Genomic DNA, 19,788 nt, shown 5'->3' on the forward strand with positions numbered 1-19,788 from the left:
CATTTTTCACAAGCAGAAGCCAGCGAGGTTTCAGACATCAGCTGCTATGCAAACCGCTCTCCCCAAACAGGTTAATTTGGGAGGGCTTTGATGAGTCTCACATCTGAAGCCTCGCCGCTCTCAGTTTTACCTTGTCGGGGCTGGGGTGGGAGCCGTGCTTGGAAGCTGCCCAGAGACCCAAGGCAGAAGGTGAGGGTGTGCCTTGGCCGGGAGCTGCCCGGGTGTCAGCGATCACCTGCGGCTGAATCGGGTCTGGGATGGGAAGTAGGAAGTGCTGCGCTCAAGCTTCCTGTACCAATAAATGCAGCTTTCCCACCGCCGCTGCATGCGGGCTGTGACGCGCGGGTGAGAGAGAATGGCACCGCGCACTTAATAGCAGGGAGGCGATGATTTCTCCGAGTGGCACGGGGGCTGGGAGACGAGCCCTGCCGCAGCGTTTGAAAGTGTTCAGCTGTCAGATAGCCAGGGACGAGGAAGGGCGTGCGGGAGCAATCGGCTCCGCTCCTCACCGCCAGCCCCGCGGCTCTGTGGCATCGTGGTTCTTTGGGAATGCCCGGCTCTGAGTGCGGCCGCTGAAAAGTCACACAGCTGGCACTGAGCGCTGCTCTCCTTTCAAGGTATGTTGGGATACAGCTTTCTCAGAAAGCCAGCATTTGCTTCTAATGGAAGTGGAAAAGGCTATTTTTTTTTTTTTTTTAAGGTAAGGACTAGAATAATTAAATAGCTAAAAGAAATGTTACTTGTGTTTTGGCTAAAATCAAACTGGTGCTTAGAGCTGAGGCAGAAGGAAACCTTGGTGTCCTGACTGTTAAAAGGCTGAAAACAAATAGACGTCAAGTACTTCCCAAAAGGGTGAAATGACTTTTGTCAGTGCAACTTTTGGAGAAATAGCTGTGTGAAGTGTTTAAAAATGCTGCAGAATTAGGATATATCTGTGTGAAAGGCAATTGCTAAAATGGCATATGTTTTAGTTTAAATAGAAGAACTTCTTTCATACTGAAAAAATATCTGAATAAGCTGGAGGAAGCCTGAGTTTAAAATGCTGATACTTCCTCCTGGTTAAAGGCATTTCGTCTGCCACAGTTTCATGCAGCTGGTATCAGGAAGGAATACGTTCATCTGTATTGTACATGTATTAACTTCTAATCCGTGTTAATGTACACTTCTAATCTGATCAGGGTCTAGGGTTATGTTGTTTATGTAAGCACATACAAAACCTACCATACTTTAGTTTTCTAGTTTGCATTTAAATTTTTTTTGATGCTGAGAGTAAACAACTGCATTTACTGGAATGTTTGCCCTGCTTTCTCATCATAAGGCTTTCTCAGTGCAAAGCAGCTTTAGTAATGAACATATTTCAGTCTAGTTTATTTTAAAGCTCTATTTTCTGTAATACAGAAGCACTTTGCTTCCTAACTGCATGCAGCAATATCAAATGTCTTCCTTCAGAGAGCACTGTGAGTTGTAAAATATTTAGAATTACTATAGTAAAGAAAGCATTGCAGTGTGGCTTTGAATCCTCTTGGTCAGTAGCCACCGAATGCTTTAAAGAAGTAAATTTTAGCAGAGATACACAGGCTGTGACTGAAATACCCCCATGCAGCTTTCCAACTGCCTGTGAGCAGGCAGAGCAATCTGATATGTTTGGCTGCCCTCAGCCTGAAGGGCAAGCGGTCTCGGTTAAGGGCAGGCGCTGGGTTTGGGATTCCAATATTTACGGAAACAGAAGTTTCAAAATCCTGTTCTTAAATATTTTTCAAAACAAACCGATTGTCCTGATGCTTGTCCTGTATAGGACTTGTCTGTGCCTGAATGTGAGTGGGTGTCTGGGTTGTTGCTTTAACATGAAAGTGGCTGAAACCCTTCCATCAATGAACATAAGCTATTTTGGAGAAAGTACTGCACATTGAGAAGGCTGCATGGCTCCAGTTATGCTGCTGAAAGTAATGCTTTAGATTATGGATTGAGAAGTGTGTGTTTGCAGAGTGTCTAAAGCTGTAGTAAAGGGGAGGTATTCTTTCAAAATAAACCAGAGCTACTCTAGAGCCAAGCAAGTGTGATGAGAATCAGACTTCTTTTCTCCCATGCATCTTACTGGCTGATGGGGGTATTTCACACAAAGTCCTGTCTGCTCACAGGAGGACACTGAGACCTCCCTAGGCTTCATGTGGAACTAGCATTTGGCAACTTGGAATGGTTTCTGCTCCGCATGCTGAGGTATCTTCTGCTTGCACCTCGTTTGTGGTTGTGGGCTTCTTTCCCGCAGATGTGACATTTTGGTGATTCTGTTTGTGTGATAGGATGCCTTGGGGCAAAAGTTAACAATATAAATAGCAAACAATATAGAGTTTTTTCTCTCTAGCTAGGTTTTTGGATTGCACTCTATTCTCTAAATGCTTCATAAGCTTTGTAGAAATAAATAGTGGGGAAGTGGTTGTCTGGCCTTTCCCTTTTGGTGGAGGTAAATGTGTACTTGTCCATATTATTATTGTGAGTTTAAAATGCAACTGTGAGAATCAGCAAGCCACTCTGTAGGGAAACAAGCAGTGCTAATGTTTAACCTGGTTCACAGCTCATTAGCATGCCTCTGATATCATCTGTGGTGTGAGCCTGAGCTCTGTCCCTGCAGTTCACCCTGTTCAGACCTTTTTCAGTGGTGAGACCCAGTGAAGTATGTTGCTTTGATGTAGCTCGAAAGAACTGCTATAGACTTGCTGTCCCTCTTCTGGAGTGGGGAGTTTTCTTGAATGTGCCTGAAACTTCACAGTGCCTATAGGTTGTATGTATCAGATCCATAAATATCTCCTGGGCTAGTAGTACTGTGATATCTGAGACCATAATTACAGCTCTGGGCCCATGGATATGTCAGGCACACGTGAACAAAATACTGTGGCAGGCTGCCAGTGTCGCTGTGAGCTGAGTCCATCAGACCTCCTTGCATATCCTAAAGCAGACTTTGCCTTCAGCTTCATGAGGCTGAAAGTGATTCTGGACCTGTGCTTTTCCTCTGGTACTTGCCCAGAGCAGGGTACAGTTCCCTCCCCTTCCTCTGGTTTCTCCATGCCAAAGCGCAGCCCAGTATAATGCGCTTCACAAATTGTCTTCTTTGACCTTACATTCATTCCATTTGAAAACTAATCTTCTTTTGGATTGCAAAGGGAAACATTGAACAAAACAAGAAAGAACAGATCCAAAGGAAAAGACAGCAGTGATATTAAGCTCAGCCTCTAGCATTCTGCATTTCTGCTGAAGCATAGCCTAGCTGCAGTGCTAGACTATGAGCCTTCTCACTTGACAGAAGCACAGGTCTGAGGGCCATCGTACACTGCAAATTTACCTAGTCTCGGACAAACATTTACAGAGATGCTTGTGCCAAATAACTTTGTGCTGATCAGTAAGAAAACAGTGTTCAGTAATCGTTCTGTCTCTTCTAAATGGTTTCGGCTCAGTGGGAACTGAGTGGGCTTTACATTCATAAAGTAGGTCACTGCTAGAAGATACTAAAACACCAAAAAAAAAAAAAAAAGAGTATCTCAAATTACAAAGGTCCTTATCCTTCCCTTCCTGCTGAAGTAGAACTTTTCCAACTCCTAGTCTTCCAGGAGGGACAGAGGTGCCAACTAGAAATTTTTAGGCTCGAAAGCATAACTAGGTTAATTGCATTGCAAACATACTTTCAAATAAAAAATGTAGCTATGTAAAAAACCACTTTTTTTTGGAGCTTCCTAGATCTCTTTGTATGTATTGGTACTTTTGCACAATGACATATGTGTTTCTCATTTTTGGTTTCTTTTATTCTATTATAGTAATGAAAAAATGTCATGAGTTGCCCAAGATCTGGGTGGTTTTTTCCTATATTTTTAGGGGAATCTGCTCAGCCCTCAAGAGAAAACCCATAATATGTAGTTAGAAAGGTCACCAGTGTACCTTCTCCTTTGAGTGTCTTTAGTTCCTTCAAGCACAGTTCCGGCTTTGGTTGAGTTTGGGCTAACTTAGCATCCTTGCTCCTTCTGAGTTAGTCAATATCTGTCTGGAGTCAATATCTCTTTGGAGTTCCAAAGCCAGCCAGCAGCAGGCACAATGATTTGGGACGTGTGAATCTGACTTTTGGGTCCATGCACACCAGAGCAGATTCCCTGCATGGAGTTTCTTCCTGTGTATTTCCCGAGCCTGTTGTAGACACAGCTGTCAGGGGTACTCGTTATACATGCTTTTTGTTGCAAGGAGAGACAAGAGAACATAGAATCATGGAATGGCTTGGGTTGAAAGGGATCTTGATGACCATCTAGTTCTAGCCTACCTGACATGGGCAGGGACACCTTCCACTAGACCAGGTTGTTCGTAGTGCTATCCAAGCTGGCCTTCCAAGGATGAGACATCCACAGCTCCTCTAGGCAGTCTGTTCCAGTGTCTCACTACCCCTCTGAGGAAAGAATTTATTCCTAACACCTAATGTAAATCTCTCCTCTTCTAGTTTAAAACAATCCCACTTGTTAGATCACTATCTGCCTGTGTAAAAATTACTTTTCCTTTTTTATAGACCCCCTTTAGCTACTGGAATGCCACACTGATGTGTTCCTGGAGCCTTCCCCTCTCCAGGCAGAACAATCCCAGCTCTCTCAGCCTATCTTTGGAGGAGAGTTGTTCCAGCCCTCTGATCATCTTTGTTGCCCTTTTCTAGATGTGCTGTAAACGGGGCCATGTGCTTCCTGTGCTGAGGATCACAGGGCTGGATTCAGAATTCCAGGTGGCGTCTCAGCAGAGTAGAGGGACAGAATCTCCTCCCTTGATCTCCTGCCCACTTTGCTTTTGGTGCAGCCGAGGGTGTGGTTGGCATTTTGGACTGCAAGCACTGATGCTGTTGGCTCATGTCCAAGTTTTCATCCACGAGAACCGCCAAGTCCTTTTTGGCAGAGCAGATCTCAATGAGTTCTTCTCACATTCTGTACCCATGTCTGGGATTGCCTTGACCCAGGTGCAGCACTTTGCACTTGGACTTGCTGAACCATTTAGTTCTTATACACCCACTTCTCTGGTTTGTCCAGATGCTGGTTAGGAGACAGAATACAGACTCACTTTTTATTAGAAGGAAAAATTACCATTTTACTGTCATGCTCATGCTTCTGCCCTTTAATTGAGACTGTCAGTATTTGTGTCTGTTGCAAGCTTTTCTGCCTTTTGCTTTGTTGTAAAAATGTGGAGAGGATGGAAAGTATAAGACGTGAGTCATTACTCAAGGAGTGGACGTTTTCTGGGTGCCTGACAGAGGCTTTGATGATATTCATGTTTGGTTATACAAACTTTGAATTTTCAGATAGACAGGAAGGAAACTTGAAGATCTGAAAACATTTATGTGTTCTATATATTTGCAAAAAGGACAAATCATGGGCACAGAAGAGCTGTATCTGTTTTCGGGAACTGAAATGATTCCTTGAGGTACCTCTGCTTACACCCTTACGTACTCTATGTTGCTGTGGCTTAGCGGAGATTTCTTTGCACATGTGTGTGTATATAGCTGCAAATAGTTCAAAATTGCATGCTCTAAATCCCTATGTACATAGAAGGAAAAACACTTTTCATGACAACTTGCATCCAGGCTAATCCTTTCCATGCAAAGAAAATTCCAGAATTAAGTAGAAGCAGTGACACACAGGCTGGCACTGGTTATGTCTGAGCAGTAGATGGTAGAGTTCATATGTTCTGCCTGTGATTAATTTTTGAAGGATTCTCATGGAGGTGGGGAGACGATGAAGGAAAACAAGCCAGTCTTTCCTCCCCTTCAAAAAAATAGAAGGTTACAGAGCTGTAACCATTGGGGAAATGGAGCTGATCCTGTGGGCTGTTTACCATTGCAGTCACTGGAACATTTTTCACAGCAGCGGGCGCTCTGCCAACCACTGAGACTGGAACTCTTCCCCATGGGGTTTGCCCATTTTAGGGCTAAGATAACATCCACGGGGCCAGCAATAACTTGCTTGCTGAAATTTTTGCACAATGGAGAAGATGCAATCTTGCACCCTCTTGACCTCTCCACAGTTGCCCTGATGGTTTCAGCGGTGGAGATTCTTCATCACAGTTTCCAGAGAAAATCTATGGGAAAGGCAATCATGCCCTTTGCCAGGAGTGAAGTAGAAGCCACATACATGTACATAATTTAGACAACACTACTATGAGGACATGTATTTTTAGTGTTGGTCAATGTTTTTGTTGCAAATACCCAAGCAGTGTGCGTGGCTTGAGCAATTTCAACCCCTTTGTTAACTTTGCTTATCAGATTTTGGGAGGATGGACCAACAAATTAAGGAAACATACACTTGTGAAGAATAGAAAAAAGCCAGGAATTCTTGTCTTCTCTCCAAATTCCGCGACAATGAGGACAAAATGCCTATTTTGCCTATGGGGTTTAGTTGTCATGGTCATAATTAAAAGACCAGCTAGCAGAAAGTTTGTAGAAAGTTTTCTGTAAGACTGTAATCCTATAATGTAACAAGTCTATGAGTTCTTTTCAGTTTTACTTAGACATTTTTCTGAGAATTTGGGAGGTGGGGCAGCTTCTTACAAAGATAAGCTCCCAGTTGCTTATCTTTGCACACATAATGCACAGGTCCATTGAAAAGCACTCCTTTGGAAACACTCCCCTTGGCAGGACTTGGACTGCATGGCTAAGATCATGTAGAGACTAGCCAGTTGTTAGCAGAGGCTGAGGCACTGGAGGCTGAAATCTGTGTGTTTACAGGTTGCTGTTCTCCCTTGTAATTATTTCTGCAATGAATGTTGAAATTTGGAATTGAAGTGCGGGAGTGATGAATGCAAACCTCTTACTGCGTTTGATGGACACTTCTGGTTTATTACATGTCTTATGCTAACATCTGGATTTCTAAGTAGTTGCATCGAGCCCCTGAGAAACTAACTGTGTTCCCTGTGCTTGGCACAGTACAGGCAAAAATCTTCTTGTGAATGTTTGGAGCCTGAAGCACAGAGACAGAAGGGGGATGTGGAAAATAGGGTGGGAGAGGGCAGGGCAGCAATGAGACAACGTTGTGTTGTGTGATAGACAGCGTCATCAGCCAAACAGCTTTTTTACTCAGGTTTAAGCAAATGTCATATTTGTCTTACACTGTTAATAAAATGAAGAGCAAGATAGATAATGTGTGTTTAAAATGTTTATTTATAAAAATGGGAACATACTGTTGTTTTAAAAATACATGTCTGTTAAAGCTAGTCAAGAGTGTAAGACTTAACTGTAGTTGAAGGTATTTTTGCTATGCCAGCATAGTTTGCATCTTCTGTTCAGTAGCATGTACGTGAGGCCTATCAGAGGTTAGAGGTGCCCCAAATTCAAGGCCTTGGCACGTGGGGCCCCTCCACACTGGAGCAGTAGGCAATATGGAAGGAATTGCCTGCAGCAGAATTCCTGCCAGGATCTGTCTCCCAGCATGCTGGGCTCTTACCTTTTCCCATGTGTGGGCTGGGAAAGAGGGAGATGAAATGTGAATACTGAGAGGACAAGCAGAGAGATGGTAAGTCAGGGGACTGTTATGGATGTTTACTTATCCTTTTTTGCCTCTGCAGATCAGGCCAGAGCTGGAACTTGTCCTTTCCTCATCTCCAGTTGCCTTTGGAAGGACTTGTTGAGGAGCTGGCAGAGGAGTGGTTTAGGGATACACTCTGACTAGTTTAACTACCAGTCATGAAAAGCAGTAATAATAGTTACTTCAGTAAATATGTTTCATTTCAAAACAGCCTCATGTACGGGTCCAAACCTCTGCTATTGTTTCTTGCCAAATTTCAGCATAGTCAGTAGCTGTTCGTGTTGTTTTCTTAATGGCAAAGGCTTATGTTAGAGATAGTGACTTCCCCAGGGTCTAATCCTCAGATTTGACTTCCAGTCTTTGATTCACTGACTGTCCTTGTAGCTAAGACTTGAAAGTTACCACTGGATAAGGTTTCTAAGTCACTGAGATACTTTTAGATCAAGGGCAGTTTTCAATGTTTCAATTCTTTTATTTTGGTTACCTCAAATAGCATATTTATTGTATAATAATCAGCAGTGTATTTGGCTGTAAGATTAGATAAGGGCAGATTAAAATGTTATATGTATTAGTTTTGTTCACTGAGCAGTCACACAAAAATTGTTATAGGAGGAAAATCAACTTACTCTATTATTTCTGTTGATGTAAATCTAAAGTTGTTAAAAGTGCTTTTCAATGCTTGCAGTGAAAAAGTCTGTAGGACCATATTCTTGCAAGTTTGCACTTTCTGTGGCTTAACAAAACTACATGAGAGAGATGTTAAAGGTATCATCTTATTGCAAGTGCTCAAAGAAAAATTCTCAGGTCATCCCTTCTAAAAACAAACACACAGTAATTTTTTTTCCCCCAATAGGTGGTTTTCAGTACATTTTGCAGAATTCAGTGAAGGATCAGGTTCATTGTTACTGTCAGTTGAGTTGTTCCTTGGCTTCTGGCAAGCTCTGCATAGCTTGCCTTGCAGTTGGGACACTGCTTGCTCCAGGCACAGCTTTGGTGGTCTCCAGCCAGGGGACCCCAAGAGTCCAGTTAGTTTCTTGCTAGAAGAAGAGTGCAAACTGCAATCACATGAAGCTGGTCCCTCTGTTTTCCCCTGCTTTTCCATTGCTTTCACTTTAACAATGTGTGTTTACTAGTGTCTCCTAAAAATGCTTTATTTTAGAACTGGCTAGTGTTGCAAATGTCTTCTGACCACACCCTCTTTAAACTGTAAACATTCCAGCTCAGGGATTTAGCATATCCCAAGGTTTTGTTATCTGATTAACAAAAATAAACATTTTTTTCTGTGTCAAAGGCAAATTGTTACATCTGACTTTCTATTCCTGTTTTAGCAAACACAGCTAGCCAAGTTATCAACCCATTTGACCTCCCTAAAGGTGAATTCCTTTTACTTAGTAAATGCCACAGTTACCAAAGGCCTTTATGTGGTCTGAAAGAAAGATCTGTCATTTGTCATTTTAAAGAATGTGTTTTTATTTAATAGTGGTATATTACCTCTTGTCAACAGGATGTTAAAAGTGAAGTACACCAAACTAGTTTGGGTGGAATTCCTTGTAGCTTAGCATTAGCATATGTTGCATAGTGTCATTAGGAACAGAGGATGTTATTTAGAAAAGCTTTAGATTTTAATCTCAGACCTGGTAACCAGTACTTGGGATTCCACTTGGTATAATTTTGTTGTTTGAATATGTTTTGGAAATATTTGGAAATGTTTGATGCCAAAACACTCTAGTTCTCTTCTCTGACTGCATTTTGTTTCACTGCATTTTGTGCTGATAAGCTTTGCTGAGCAGTGTGACCAGGATGAACATAAAACCGTAGGGGAACCCTGCTGTTGACCTCCTGCAGGACCAGGAGGTCTCTGCAAGCCTGTGTCTGGGGCCAGCACCGTGCCACTGCTCAGGTGCAGTAACCCTGAGACATCTGGGTCATCCTGAGATGGAAACCCACAGGCCTGCCCAGCACTCACATCCAGGAGATCTGGTGCAGGAAGCTGTGGCTTTCCAGCCTGCCAGTGTTGATAGAGCTGTGTCCTGAACTTTGATATGTGCTAGTTTCAAGCACAGAACTGGGTGAAAGTGGTGGCTTCTGCAATATGGTCTGACCTCATCCCTTGCAGAATGGCTTGTTCCCATCCTCACGGACTCCATGAGTATTGCTGTTGTGTGGCTCCTGTCAGTATTGGAAAGAGTCAAATACCATGTTTTGATTATACCTTTCAGTTTAATAACAAACTGAGTTATTTCTCTTTTAGTTGTCATGTTTTTAAGTGATCCAGAAGTGCTTTTCCTAGCTCCCTTCAGCTGTGAGTAGCAGCATTTATTTCACGATTATCTTGTACATTCCATGTTCTTGAACTCTCCTGCTTTTTAAGAGTGGAAGGGGGAAACCCCCACCTTTTTCTCTCTTGCCTGTTCTCAAGCAGTATTGCAAGGAAATCTAAAAAGGATTCCCACAACCACTGAGTCACATCTGTTTCAGAAAAAAAGTATAAATTCTGCTGTATTTAGTTAATATGCTTGGTTTTCTTGCAAAAAACCCCACCTCCCTGAGGACATATTGACATAGGGTCTCAAGAAGTTGCTGGTGTTCTAAATTTTCAAAGTTATTCATACCTCACAGTATTGCAGTACAGTAGAGAAGTTATCCAACAACTGTATTCTACAAGCCTTGTGGAGACTGGTGTGCATGTGTCCTAGTGGTGTTTTGGTTTATTAGAATGTTTTGGAATGATTGGATGTATGTGATATTTGGGAAGCTGTTCTATGTGTATTTTAAATACCCTAAAATGCTGGTATAAAAATTCCTGGCAGAAATCCAGATCATATTCTGAATTACTACAGTCAGTCACTTAACTTTTTTTCTTTGTGCAAGAGGCTTTCCACTCACTGCATTCCTTTAAAAGTATTTGATATATTTATTTTTTGGTTGCTAGCTTGATATGGAAATACTCCATATAGCTACTGCTTCTTGAACAGCAGCTCAAGGTTTTGGTTTTTTTTTCCCCAGGCATTCCAATGAAAACAAGTGAGAGAATGAGAGAAATCGCCTTTAGTGTGTTCTCATGTACCAGCACATTTACTTAGGCTGCTTGTCTTTTAAACAAGTTTTCTGACAATAAAAATCTTACAGTGTAGAAAGCTGTCATGAAATATTATATGTCTGACTTTTCTTAAGCCTTGCTCAAAGAGAACAGATATTGAAATGCTTTTATTCTCTCTAATGCTTCAACTTGGTAGCATATTATGGTAATCCAGAAATGGGTTCTCCTTGTACATGCATGTAATCAACTGCTTGCTGTTTTAAGGCTCAGATGTAATGCAGTAATTCTGAATATATTAAAATGTATTTAAAATGAGATCATCTATTTGTGGATCTGGTTGCTTTTTTTGAGACCATGACTTCAGAAAATCCGAGTACTTGTTTAACTTCTTAATAACCTCATTTAAATAAAGCAGAACATTCAGGCTTTGATACACAGGAGCACTTAAACATATGATTAAATGTCATTCTTGAAGGCTTTTTAAAATTGTGGCTTTAATCCTATATTTTACAGCCTAACTGGATCACTGCCTGATAAGTGATGCTGTATGGACTGGATAGGTAGCTCTGTGTAGGCAGTGCATATCATAAGGAGAAATTAATGCACTGTGGGTTAGTGGTCTGTGTGTAACACCACAGAAGCTCTAGTGCAGTTGACTCAAACTAATCCTCTGAGCAGAGATGTTGAATTTAAAAATCTGTTTTAGTAATGAATTTTGAATGACATTGTCTTGAGAGAGTTGGGACAGCTAAGGACTTGTAACCAAAGCTGGTAATGATGGTGTTTCACTGAAATTGATAGAAATGTGGGTTTTTGACAGCTGTCATCACAAGTCCTAATTTCATAGCTCAGTTTCCATCTTGTAATTTGACCCCATTATCTTAATACCACTCGGTTGCGTTTTAAATCTTTCTGTAATTACTCTTTTCCCCCAAGGACCTGATTTTTAGCATTGGTTTTGAACACTCATGTTTTTCAGGTAGTTTTCTTTTTCTATTTTATTTTTTTAAGGAGGGAGCCTTAGTTACAGGAAACAGCAGAATCCTGAGTGAACAATGTCAAACCAGGTTTTTGTATGGCACTGAAGTAATTTCATAATGGGTGGATTACTTGAAAAATCTCTAGGGCATGAGAAAGAATTACTTGCAGTGCTTGCAAATGTGTCTCCAAGAGAGTTTAGTAAATACCAGGTACACTAAATAGGAGTGTAGCGCACATGCTGTAAGTTTGTTTGATGCTATTCTTTTTTTTCATTATTTTTTTGTAAAAGGGAGAAGTGCTGTTCTAGATGTTAGACCCACATATATCCTTATACCTTTTTTCAATCTCACCATGTTTATGCAAGTCCACATGCCTGGGTGCTGGTTGATGTGTGTACTGGGGCAGAGGGGCCTCTCAGGTCTTACCCTGCCCACAGGATTGACATGCCAGCCCACAGGGGAAAACACATTAAGGGCCATTTTTGTTCTATTAATGTTTCTTGGAGCACTGTGACTCATACCTGTGCGTTTCTTGGCTTCCTTCTAATTGCAGGTAAAAGCATACAGCTTCACTAACTTCAGCAGAATTGTTTGTAAGCACAGGACTTGAAGTAGCTTCTCCAAGAGCTCTGTTTTTTTGCAATTGGACGCAGCATTTGAAAAATGAAAGCATAACTTGTGGTGCTAAACATACTCCATTCATTTTCTCTAAGCTTCAGTGCAGGAGGCTTTAATGAATTCTGTGTGATATTTCTAAGTGGTGAAAGTCACATTCAGACACATTTTTTTGTAGCTAAATGCAGTGACTTGGTTGCAGGCATATGGACAATGTCCTGATGTAGCTCAGGAGTCTGCCTGGCTTGTTTTCTCTATCGCATATACAGAGTAACTTCTGTTCTGGTAGTAGTCATGGTTTGAGGCAGCTGGGCAGGCTCAAGTGAGCCTCTGTGTGACTGTAACAAGGATGTTACCCTAAAATTCCTGCTTACAGGGAAAATTTTAGCAGTAGGTTGTAGATTTTTGATACCTCTATGAAGCCAGGGTGTCTTAACCTTGGCTGTCTCCCAGACACTCACCCATCTGCTCCCTCACCCCCATCACATGGAATTGGTAGTTTCAACTTCAGGATGCTAATGTCAGGATTTGCAATGGGTACCTGTCTAGAAGCAGGTATTACAGATATTTGCTGTTAGGAAGTAATTTTCAAGGTTAGACATCAGACACACTAATGTCAGGAGGCCCTGAAGGCAGACAAGTTCTGCATTCCTTCCTCCGGTGCTTTTCTTCTGGTTTTCATATTTCACTCAAAAGCTCCATGCTTTCTTTTGTGTTAGTGTTTCTGCTCGTGCTTACCCTTCTCAGCCCTTTCTGCTTTGAGCACACTCTAATGTTTTCTTGCTTATGGGCAGTGTTGAGATGTTCCAGTGTGACAAGAAAGCACAAAGCTTTGTCACCTCCCAGAGACAAAGCGAAAGTGTCCGCCGGCAGATGAGTGAAATGGAAACATTGACGAGTCTGAGTGCTTGGCGAGCTGTGGTCCTGGTGACTGTGCACTTTGCACCCCGCAGGGCTGACCCTCCCTAGCTCACTCACGTTTGTTCAGACTTTCTGGTCCTGCCTTGTCCTGTGCCATCAGCACTGTCAGGGTCACTGCCAGGGAAGTATGAGTGTTCTTATGAGCTGAGCAGCATACAATTTGAGGAAAGATGTCCAATTTCCTGGAAATCCTGTGCAATGTGAAAGGAGTATGATCTGCCTGTGTGTACGTGGCTGATAGAAGTAGAGAAAAAAAATGCATCTTCCGAGTTCCTGAGTGTTTTCGCATGCCAGGCCCAGTTTGACCCTTCCTTGCCGTGATTCACGCTGGTGCAGGATTCAGACCAGTATATTTCTCTGGATTAGAATGCCCTCAAGAAGTCTTTGTCTGTATTCCACATTCTCATGAAGCCTGTGCTGCAGTTCAGTGGAGTTTTTTTTGCAGAGTTGAGGCGCTGCACTACAGTTTCAGTGACACATTTCTTGCTTTGTTTGGGATGCTTTCCTAAACCGGTCATTTGTGTTCATAAGCATGAATGGGAAGATTTTAGTGCTTAACTAGGTGTTGTATTTATATGAGTGTCCATTGGTTTTCAGAAACTTTCAATTTACTTTAATTTCTGATCACTTTTGTCATGTAACTAAATATGGAAAGATGTTTTACTTTTTGTTTTTAACTAATTTTTCAGTGACTCCCTCTTCCCGTACACAACACATACACCCAAGATGCTTAATTTTCAATCTAACCTATTGGCAACTCGCTTGTAATTACAATAGGAATTTTAATCCTCTGTAAAGAGGACTAATGGATGTGTAATTAAGTAATGACAGTCTGTGGGACAATTGTAGCAAAGTGAAAGCCATAAAAATTCAGAGCAGCTGAGGTGGAACTTCATGGCTTCCCTGCCGAACCTGGAAGAGTCAGTTCTGCCGGGCTCATAAAGCTGAGATAGCTGGAGATCTTGAGAGAGGACAACGCATTGTGAAGTGTTGGGGAAGAACAGGAGCTGGGAACTGGAGGTACTGTTACCACCATCTGATCTGGTGATGATGAGAATGAACCTCCCCTGCAGATCTGATCTCAGAGCCCAGCTGCTGTTGAATGGGACTACCCTTCTCTGTAACCCTGAGCTCTTGCCCTAGCGTGTGTCCCTTGGCAGCAGTAGCAGAAGTCCCAATTCCCATGGGCAGATGGAAGGACCAGTGTGGGCTGGGTTGCTCTGGGAGAAGGAGCAGGGCCAGCAGGCCACGGCTCTGCTCTCCCTTTGACAGGCAGATGTTCAGCACTGACAGGATGGCTTTGCATGTGCCAGCCTGACCCAGAGAGCTGCTTGTGGACAAGCTGGCCTCTCAGGGACCATGGGAGGAGTACTCTTCCTGGTAGCCAGGGTGTTTCCTTCAAGGGCTCAGCAGGCAGGACATGGAGCTGTCTCCGTGTTCTCTGATCCTGTTGGCTCGTTTGATGAACTCCGATGGAGTTAATGAGGCTGCAGTGAGCTGAGCCAGCCTGGGCTGGCTGGGGGTGGATCCTCTGATGTGCCAGGCTTGCTTGGTGCTGTCTGCTGGAGTTTTCCACAGGGTGCTCTGCCTGTTTTAGGGAGAACCTCAGCTGTGCTCCGGCATCTTGGTGTGAGGGAAGGGTGAATATGTGGAGGGACAAGGAGCAAAACTGAATTTAACCTGTCTTCGGGGACAAGGGTTATCATCAATGACAATGGGATATCATAATGAGTCCTTACAGCCATCACACTGTGGCATTAGGTTGCTACTAGCACAGAGTAGTGTGTCAGGAGCCTGCTCCTCACTGTCACGCTGAGTGCTGGATTTAGGCCATCTAAAATTAGCCTCTAGCCCTAAAACTCAACCATACACCTGAATCTTCCTACAGCTGCCTTAATGCTGCCTGCATGCAGGGTCATAACCCTTTTGGTTATAAGAAGAACACGGACTTTTGAAACAGCTGTATCCATTTTATATCCATTCCCACATCTTGAAATATTCCTACCTGTTCTTTTGTGCATCTGTCCTTTTAGCTTTGCTGCTTTTTACTGTGTAAATGAAGAAATCTTAGATCACTGCAGAGTGAGGGTGAGTAGTTCACCTGTACAGATGCAGCTGCTGTTGAAAAGCAACCTGAGTAGTGTTACAATTCTTCTAAATACTGAGATAATGTCTAGCACATGGGTTTAAATAACAGGTAGTTCTTGATCTGCCGTAGCATTTCCAGTGACTCAGAGTTCCTCCCCCACCCTGCTGCAGTAATTACAGAAGATTGTTGCAGTTCCTGACTCAGAGGGAGAGTTCCTTCTAAGGCTTCTGGCCATGCTGGAGCTCTACCTCTGCAGCTCTATGGATCAAATTGTGAGGGGCATCAGGGTAGCAGGCCCCAGGACTGCAAGAATTATGTGGGAGTAGTGTATGTTATGCACTAGTGATAGCAAGCCATAAAAAGAAAGTTTGCTTTGGATTTTTGGTCAGAAGTTTGGTTGCCAGAATCTTGGCCATCATGCTCATATCTCTTGAAACTGTGTGCTTACAAGAAAAACATTCCAAGGTGCAAATCTGATGGCTTCTCTGACAGGATAGTCTAGGAAACTACCAAGTGTAAAAATTAAAAAGGGGTAAGTGTTCTTTGACCCAGATTTATTGTGGTTTTCTGGCTTTTGAAGAGAGAGTGTTTTCCTGCAGATTGTGGGAGCACAGGGCATGAGGCTTTGGGGACAAGCCTGGGGATGGGCTCAGCTGTAAGGTTATGAGGTAGGAGCCACAGGGAAAGGTTCCACAAACTCCATGAGCCCCATCATTCTCCCCCAAGGGAGGAATTCAGCAGGCACTGCACGTCAGTACATCACATATGCATTGACAGTCTGCAGCTGCGTTGGCCACTCCGGCAGCCCCTGAATGGCAGCAGGGACGTGCTGCCAAATGTGACCCGACAGCCCTGCCCAGAGGGTGCTCAGGGCTGCAGGGGAGGCCGGCAGAAGAGGACCAAAGGGCTCAAGTCTCTGTTTTCACTCATGAGATGTCAGATCTGACAGGCACATCGATAGGTTTTGATTGGTTTCATGTTCATGCAGCCTTCATTTGTGATGCAGCTCTTCAGATTTAGTAGAGCTGCACTCTTGGTGCTGCTGCAAGCAGCTGTGCACAGCTGGCCATCAGGTCTCTGCTTGTAAAATATGTGTGAAGGTTGTCTTGCCATCAGCAAAGTGTATTCAGAAGGAGGTCTGTGGAAGTTGGCCCAGTTTCTTAGATGTGTGGGTGGATTTTTCTGTGCCTTAAATACTGTAGTGAACCCCACTGTCTGTGCTGAGGTGAGTGAAATCTGCAAATAGGCTTTGCATTGTTTCAGCTTAAGCACAAGGATATTCTCTTTAATTCCTTTTTCAGTGTTACTGAGTAAGAATGAGGGTCTTGAGATTTTTTATGATTATGGTGCAGAGTTTTCAAATGCTTGGGCCAGAAAGCATTACATGCAGACATGGCATTTCCATCTGCTGCTCATCAAAGAAGAGGCATTTCATCCCCAAGTACTGCTGTGATGTATAGTGAAAACATGGGTCTGGTGAGCATCTCTCTGTCAAAGTGCTAGTGCACTTGGTTCACAAACATCAGTTAAATGCCTCAGAGGTCTATGAAATAAATAGAAGAGCTGCATGCCAGGAAGTGGGATGCGTAAAAGTTACTTTTTGGCATCATTGAAGCAATGCAAAAAAGAGGACTGCGCGTGAAATGCTCTTACTCGTTTGGTTTTAAGCTCCAGGCCTGTGTGAAGTAGCACATGCAAGCTGAAGTCCTTTCCTGGGTTTAGATGCTTTCACCATCCCACTTGCAATGGAGTGCCAGCTCACTGTCTCAGTGACGGAGAAGGTGGAGTTCATGGTTCCCACCACCAACATAGACAAATGTTGGAAGTGCTTGCTGAGAAAGTGGGAGTCTGTTCTTGTCTTGCACTGTCTAGGGGAGTTCCTAAGCCACCAACTGGAATAGAAAGTGGGAATGGAGACACTCACTGGAACTGTGTGGTGCAATAAAGACTGAAGGATCCCACTTGGGTGGGAGTATGAGTCTGAAACTCATTTGAAAAGGCAGAGTGAGATATACATATATAATATATATATATATATGTAATGCCCCATCTGTGTGTGTTTTGTTTTAAGCAGCCTGACTGAGGTGCATTGTGCCAGCAAGGTGAATGTTCTCAGAGAACCCAGCCAGTTCAGGTCTATTAAGGAGGTGTTCTCTCTTTGTAAATTTTGAATTTACAAAGTTGAGACTGGCTCCAAGATGTTGAGTAGTATATTTGGGTGTGCAGGTACTTTTATGGATCTGAGATATAAATTTTCAAAGCAATGGAAGTGACTGCGTGGCTTGTACAAAGTTTCAGCTGCCGATTTCTCTTTTCAGGCTGAGTTGCACCATTAATGACTGAATGGGCTCTGCTGAGAAGGTTTGTCCTCACACCATGACAGCTGATAAGTCAGAAGCTGGAGAGCTAGCTCTGGAGCCTCTCCTCACGTGCAAGCTATGTCTCTGTGAATATTCCCGGGATAAGATGACCACTCTTCAGGAATGCGGCTGCGTCTTTTGTACAGCGGTAAGATCTGTCAGTGCCTTTACATTGCAGAAGCAGGGTAATGGAAGATGGACAGAACTGTGAGATGGGATTGCTTGTCTTGTGCAAGAAGCATATATTACGCCCATGCTGACACAGGATGCTTTTCTAAAGAGCATTTGGTGTTAGCCTGTCTTGCCTTATTTAAAAGATTTCTCTTGTAATTTTACTTTTGATAATTTGTGACTAAGATATGTTCCCATAGCAAGCACTAGCAAAAAGTATAAATAAAAGGAAATAAGATGCGGTTTAAGAGTGTTGGAGAACATACACAGTTTGCATGCAATCTTAGTATTTACTTTTTTCTGAAGCAAAACCTTGAAATATCATAGGATAGCTGTGAGTTTTTGTTTCCTTGCTATCCTTTTCTGAGTTCTCAGTGGCCTTTAAAGTCCTATATGTAACTTTTAAGGGCAATCAGAAAACCTAAACAGAACTGGCCTTTTGAACCCCCTGCCTCTGTGCTGCAGAGATGTTGCTCAGGTCATGCATTGCCTATAGTAGTCAGTAAGGACTTTCTGGCCTGCAAATTCAGATCAAATAAAGCTGGTGGAAATGACAGGGGGAGAAGTTGAATGAGCTGATAAAAGCCCTACAGATAGTAGTACTCTTCTGGTCTCTTTGTCAGCATGGGAAAAATGGACCTTGTTTCTCTTGTGGTAGTGACTTTGATGTACCTCACTAATGGTAACTAATGTGCCTGACCTGAAAACCGGTCAGAAGTCACTGGAGGATGTTGGTGTGCTGCTTTTTGTGGTTTGTTTTTTGTTTGTTTGCTTGTTTTGTTTTGCTTTGTTTTTTTGCAAGGGGGTGGGTATTGGTTTGGTTTTTTTTTTAAACTCTAGAATAAATGTACTTGGTTTTATTTTTAAAAAAATTGTGGATAAACATCAAGCAAGTATGTTTAAATTTTACCCTTGGTTGTTTGAATTCATGAAGAAATTGGATATTTGTGAAGCCAGCTAGGGTGAGAATATCTTCCCTTACGCTGAATTCAGGGTGGCTTAAACAGGACGAGAATCTAACTGTGTATTTCAAGAAACTAAGATAAGATTGATTAATATGCATTTCAACCTGAACTTCGTGGAGTTTGTTTTCTGTACCCACTTGCATGAAACATTTCTGTATTTTAGTTTGTAACAGAAGTTTGAAGAACATGTAACCTAAAAGGTAAATGTGAAGATACTGCTTTAAATACAAAAAACCCCAGAAAATTGGAGAAGTTGATGCTTTTACAGTGGTCCCACTCCTATCCCAAGAACTCAGTGTCTCCGGTTTAGTGTTGTTGATGGTACATGAACCTCAGTGCTAGCTGGGTAGAGTAACCCTTAGGGAAGCATGGGCTGCTGAGGACTGTGCCAGGCAGAGCTGGACTCTGCACTCCAGCAGGACACTGGCCGAAGGGAGAGGTCAGGCATGGCTGGGGCTGTTGCTGTGCCCGCATGTCCCCGTCGGTGCCACAGCTGCCATCACATCCACATCCATACACTCCTTCCCTGGCCAGCACCAGGAAGAGTCTCCTGTGAGCTGCTCCAGGGCTGTGACAGTGTCAAGGAAGGTGCAGTCACAGTTACTTGGCATCTGTGCAAACTTTGCTGACTTTGAACCAAGAGCCAGTCATGGGTGAGCCCGAATGCAGCTGGGAGAAGCCTTTAGACATGCTCTATTTATTTCAATGGGCATAATATGTCTTAGTTGTGTTTATGCTCCCAAGTCCAGTGTTTGTCTGATTGTTGCCTGTGTCCCAGTGTCCTCCCGATGGATGTGTCTGGTGTGTATCTGTAGCTGATGCATGCTCAGACATGTAGATCTTGCATCCTGTAACAAAGAGGGCTCTGGAAACTTTTAACCTGGCTACATGGCTCTCTGTCTTGAAGCCAGAGCAGTTTCTGGGAGGCCATATGAGTTGCATTTTTGGGCAGCCTCCAAAAAGCAGTGTCAGGAGCAGCTTGACATGGAGTGCCGGGACTTGCATGGGGGATTGCTTGGGGCACAGCCTGCAGCAACTCCACTGGTGTGCCATGCCCTAAATTTCCTCTCACTCATGCCAGGACATCTAGATACCTTCACACTGCACTTAAGAAA

General features: G+C 43.0%; 1 protein-coding gene across 1 annotated transcript in view; it reads left to right on the forward strand.

The window, feature by feature from the left end:
* The first annotated feature begins 355 nt into the window (after positions 1 to 355).
* RNF144B (ring finger protein 144B) overlaps positions 356 to 19,788 on the forward strand; it is a 53,077-nt gene continuing 33,644 nt past the window's right edge. Inside the window, exons 1-2 of the mRNA XM_084221742.1 lie at positions 356 to 617; positions 17,496 to 17,685. Coding sequence (XP_084077868.1) covers positions 17,521 to 17,685 — 165 coding nt within the window. The 5' untranslated portion in view covers positions 356 to 617; positions 17,496 to 17,520. The remainder of the gene's footprint in view (positions 618 to 17,495; positions 17,686 to 19,788) is intronic.

Source organism: Fringilla coelebs (genome assembly GCF_963513975.1).
Source record: "Fringilla coelebs genome assembly, chromosome: 1".
NCBI lineage: Eukaryota > Metazoa > Chordata > Aves > Passeriformes > Fringillidae > Fringilla > Fringilla coelebs.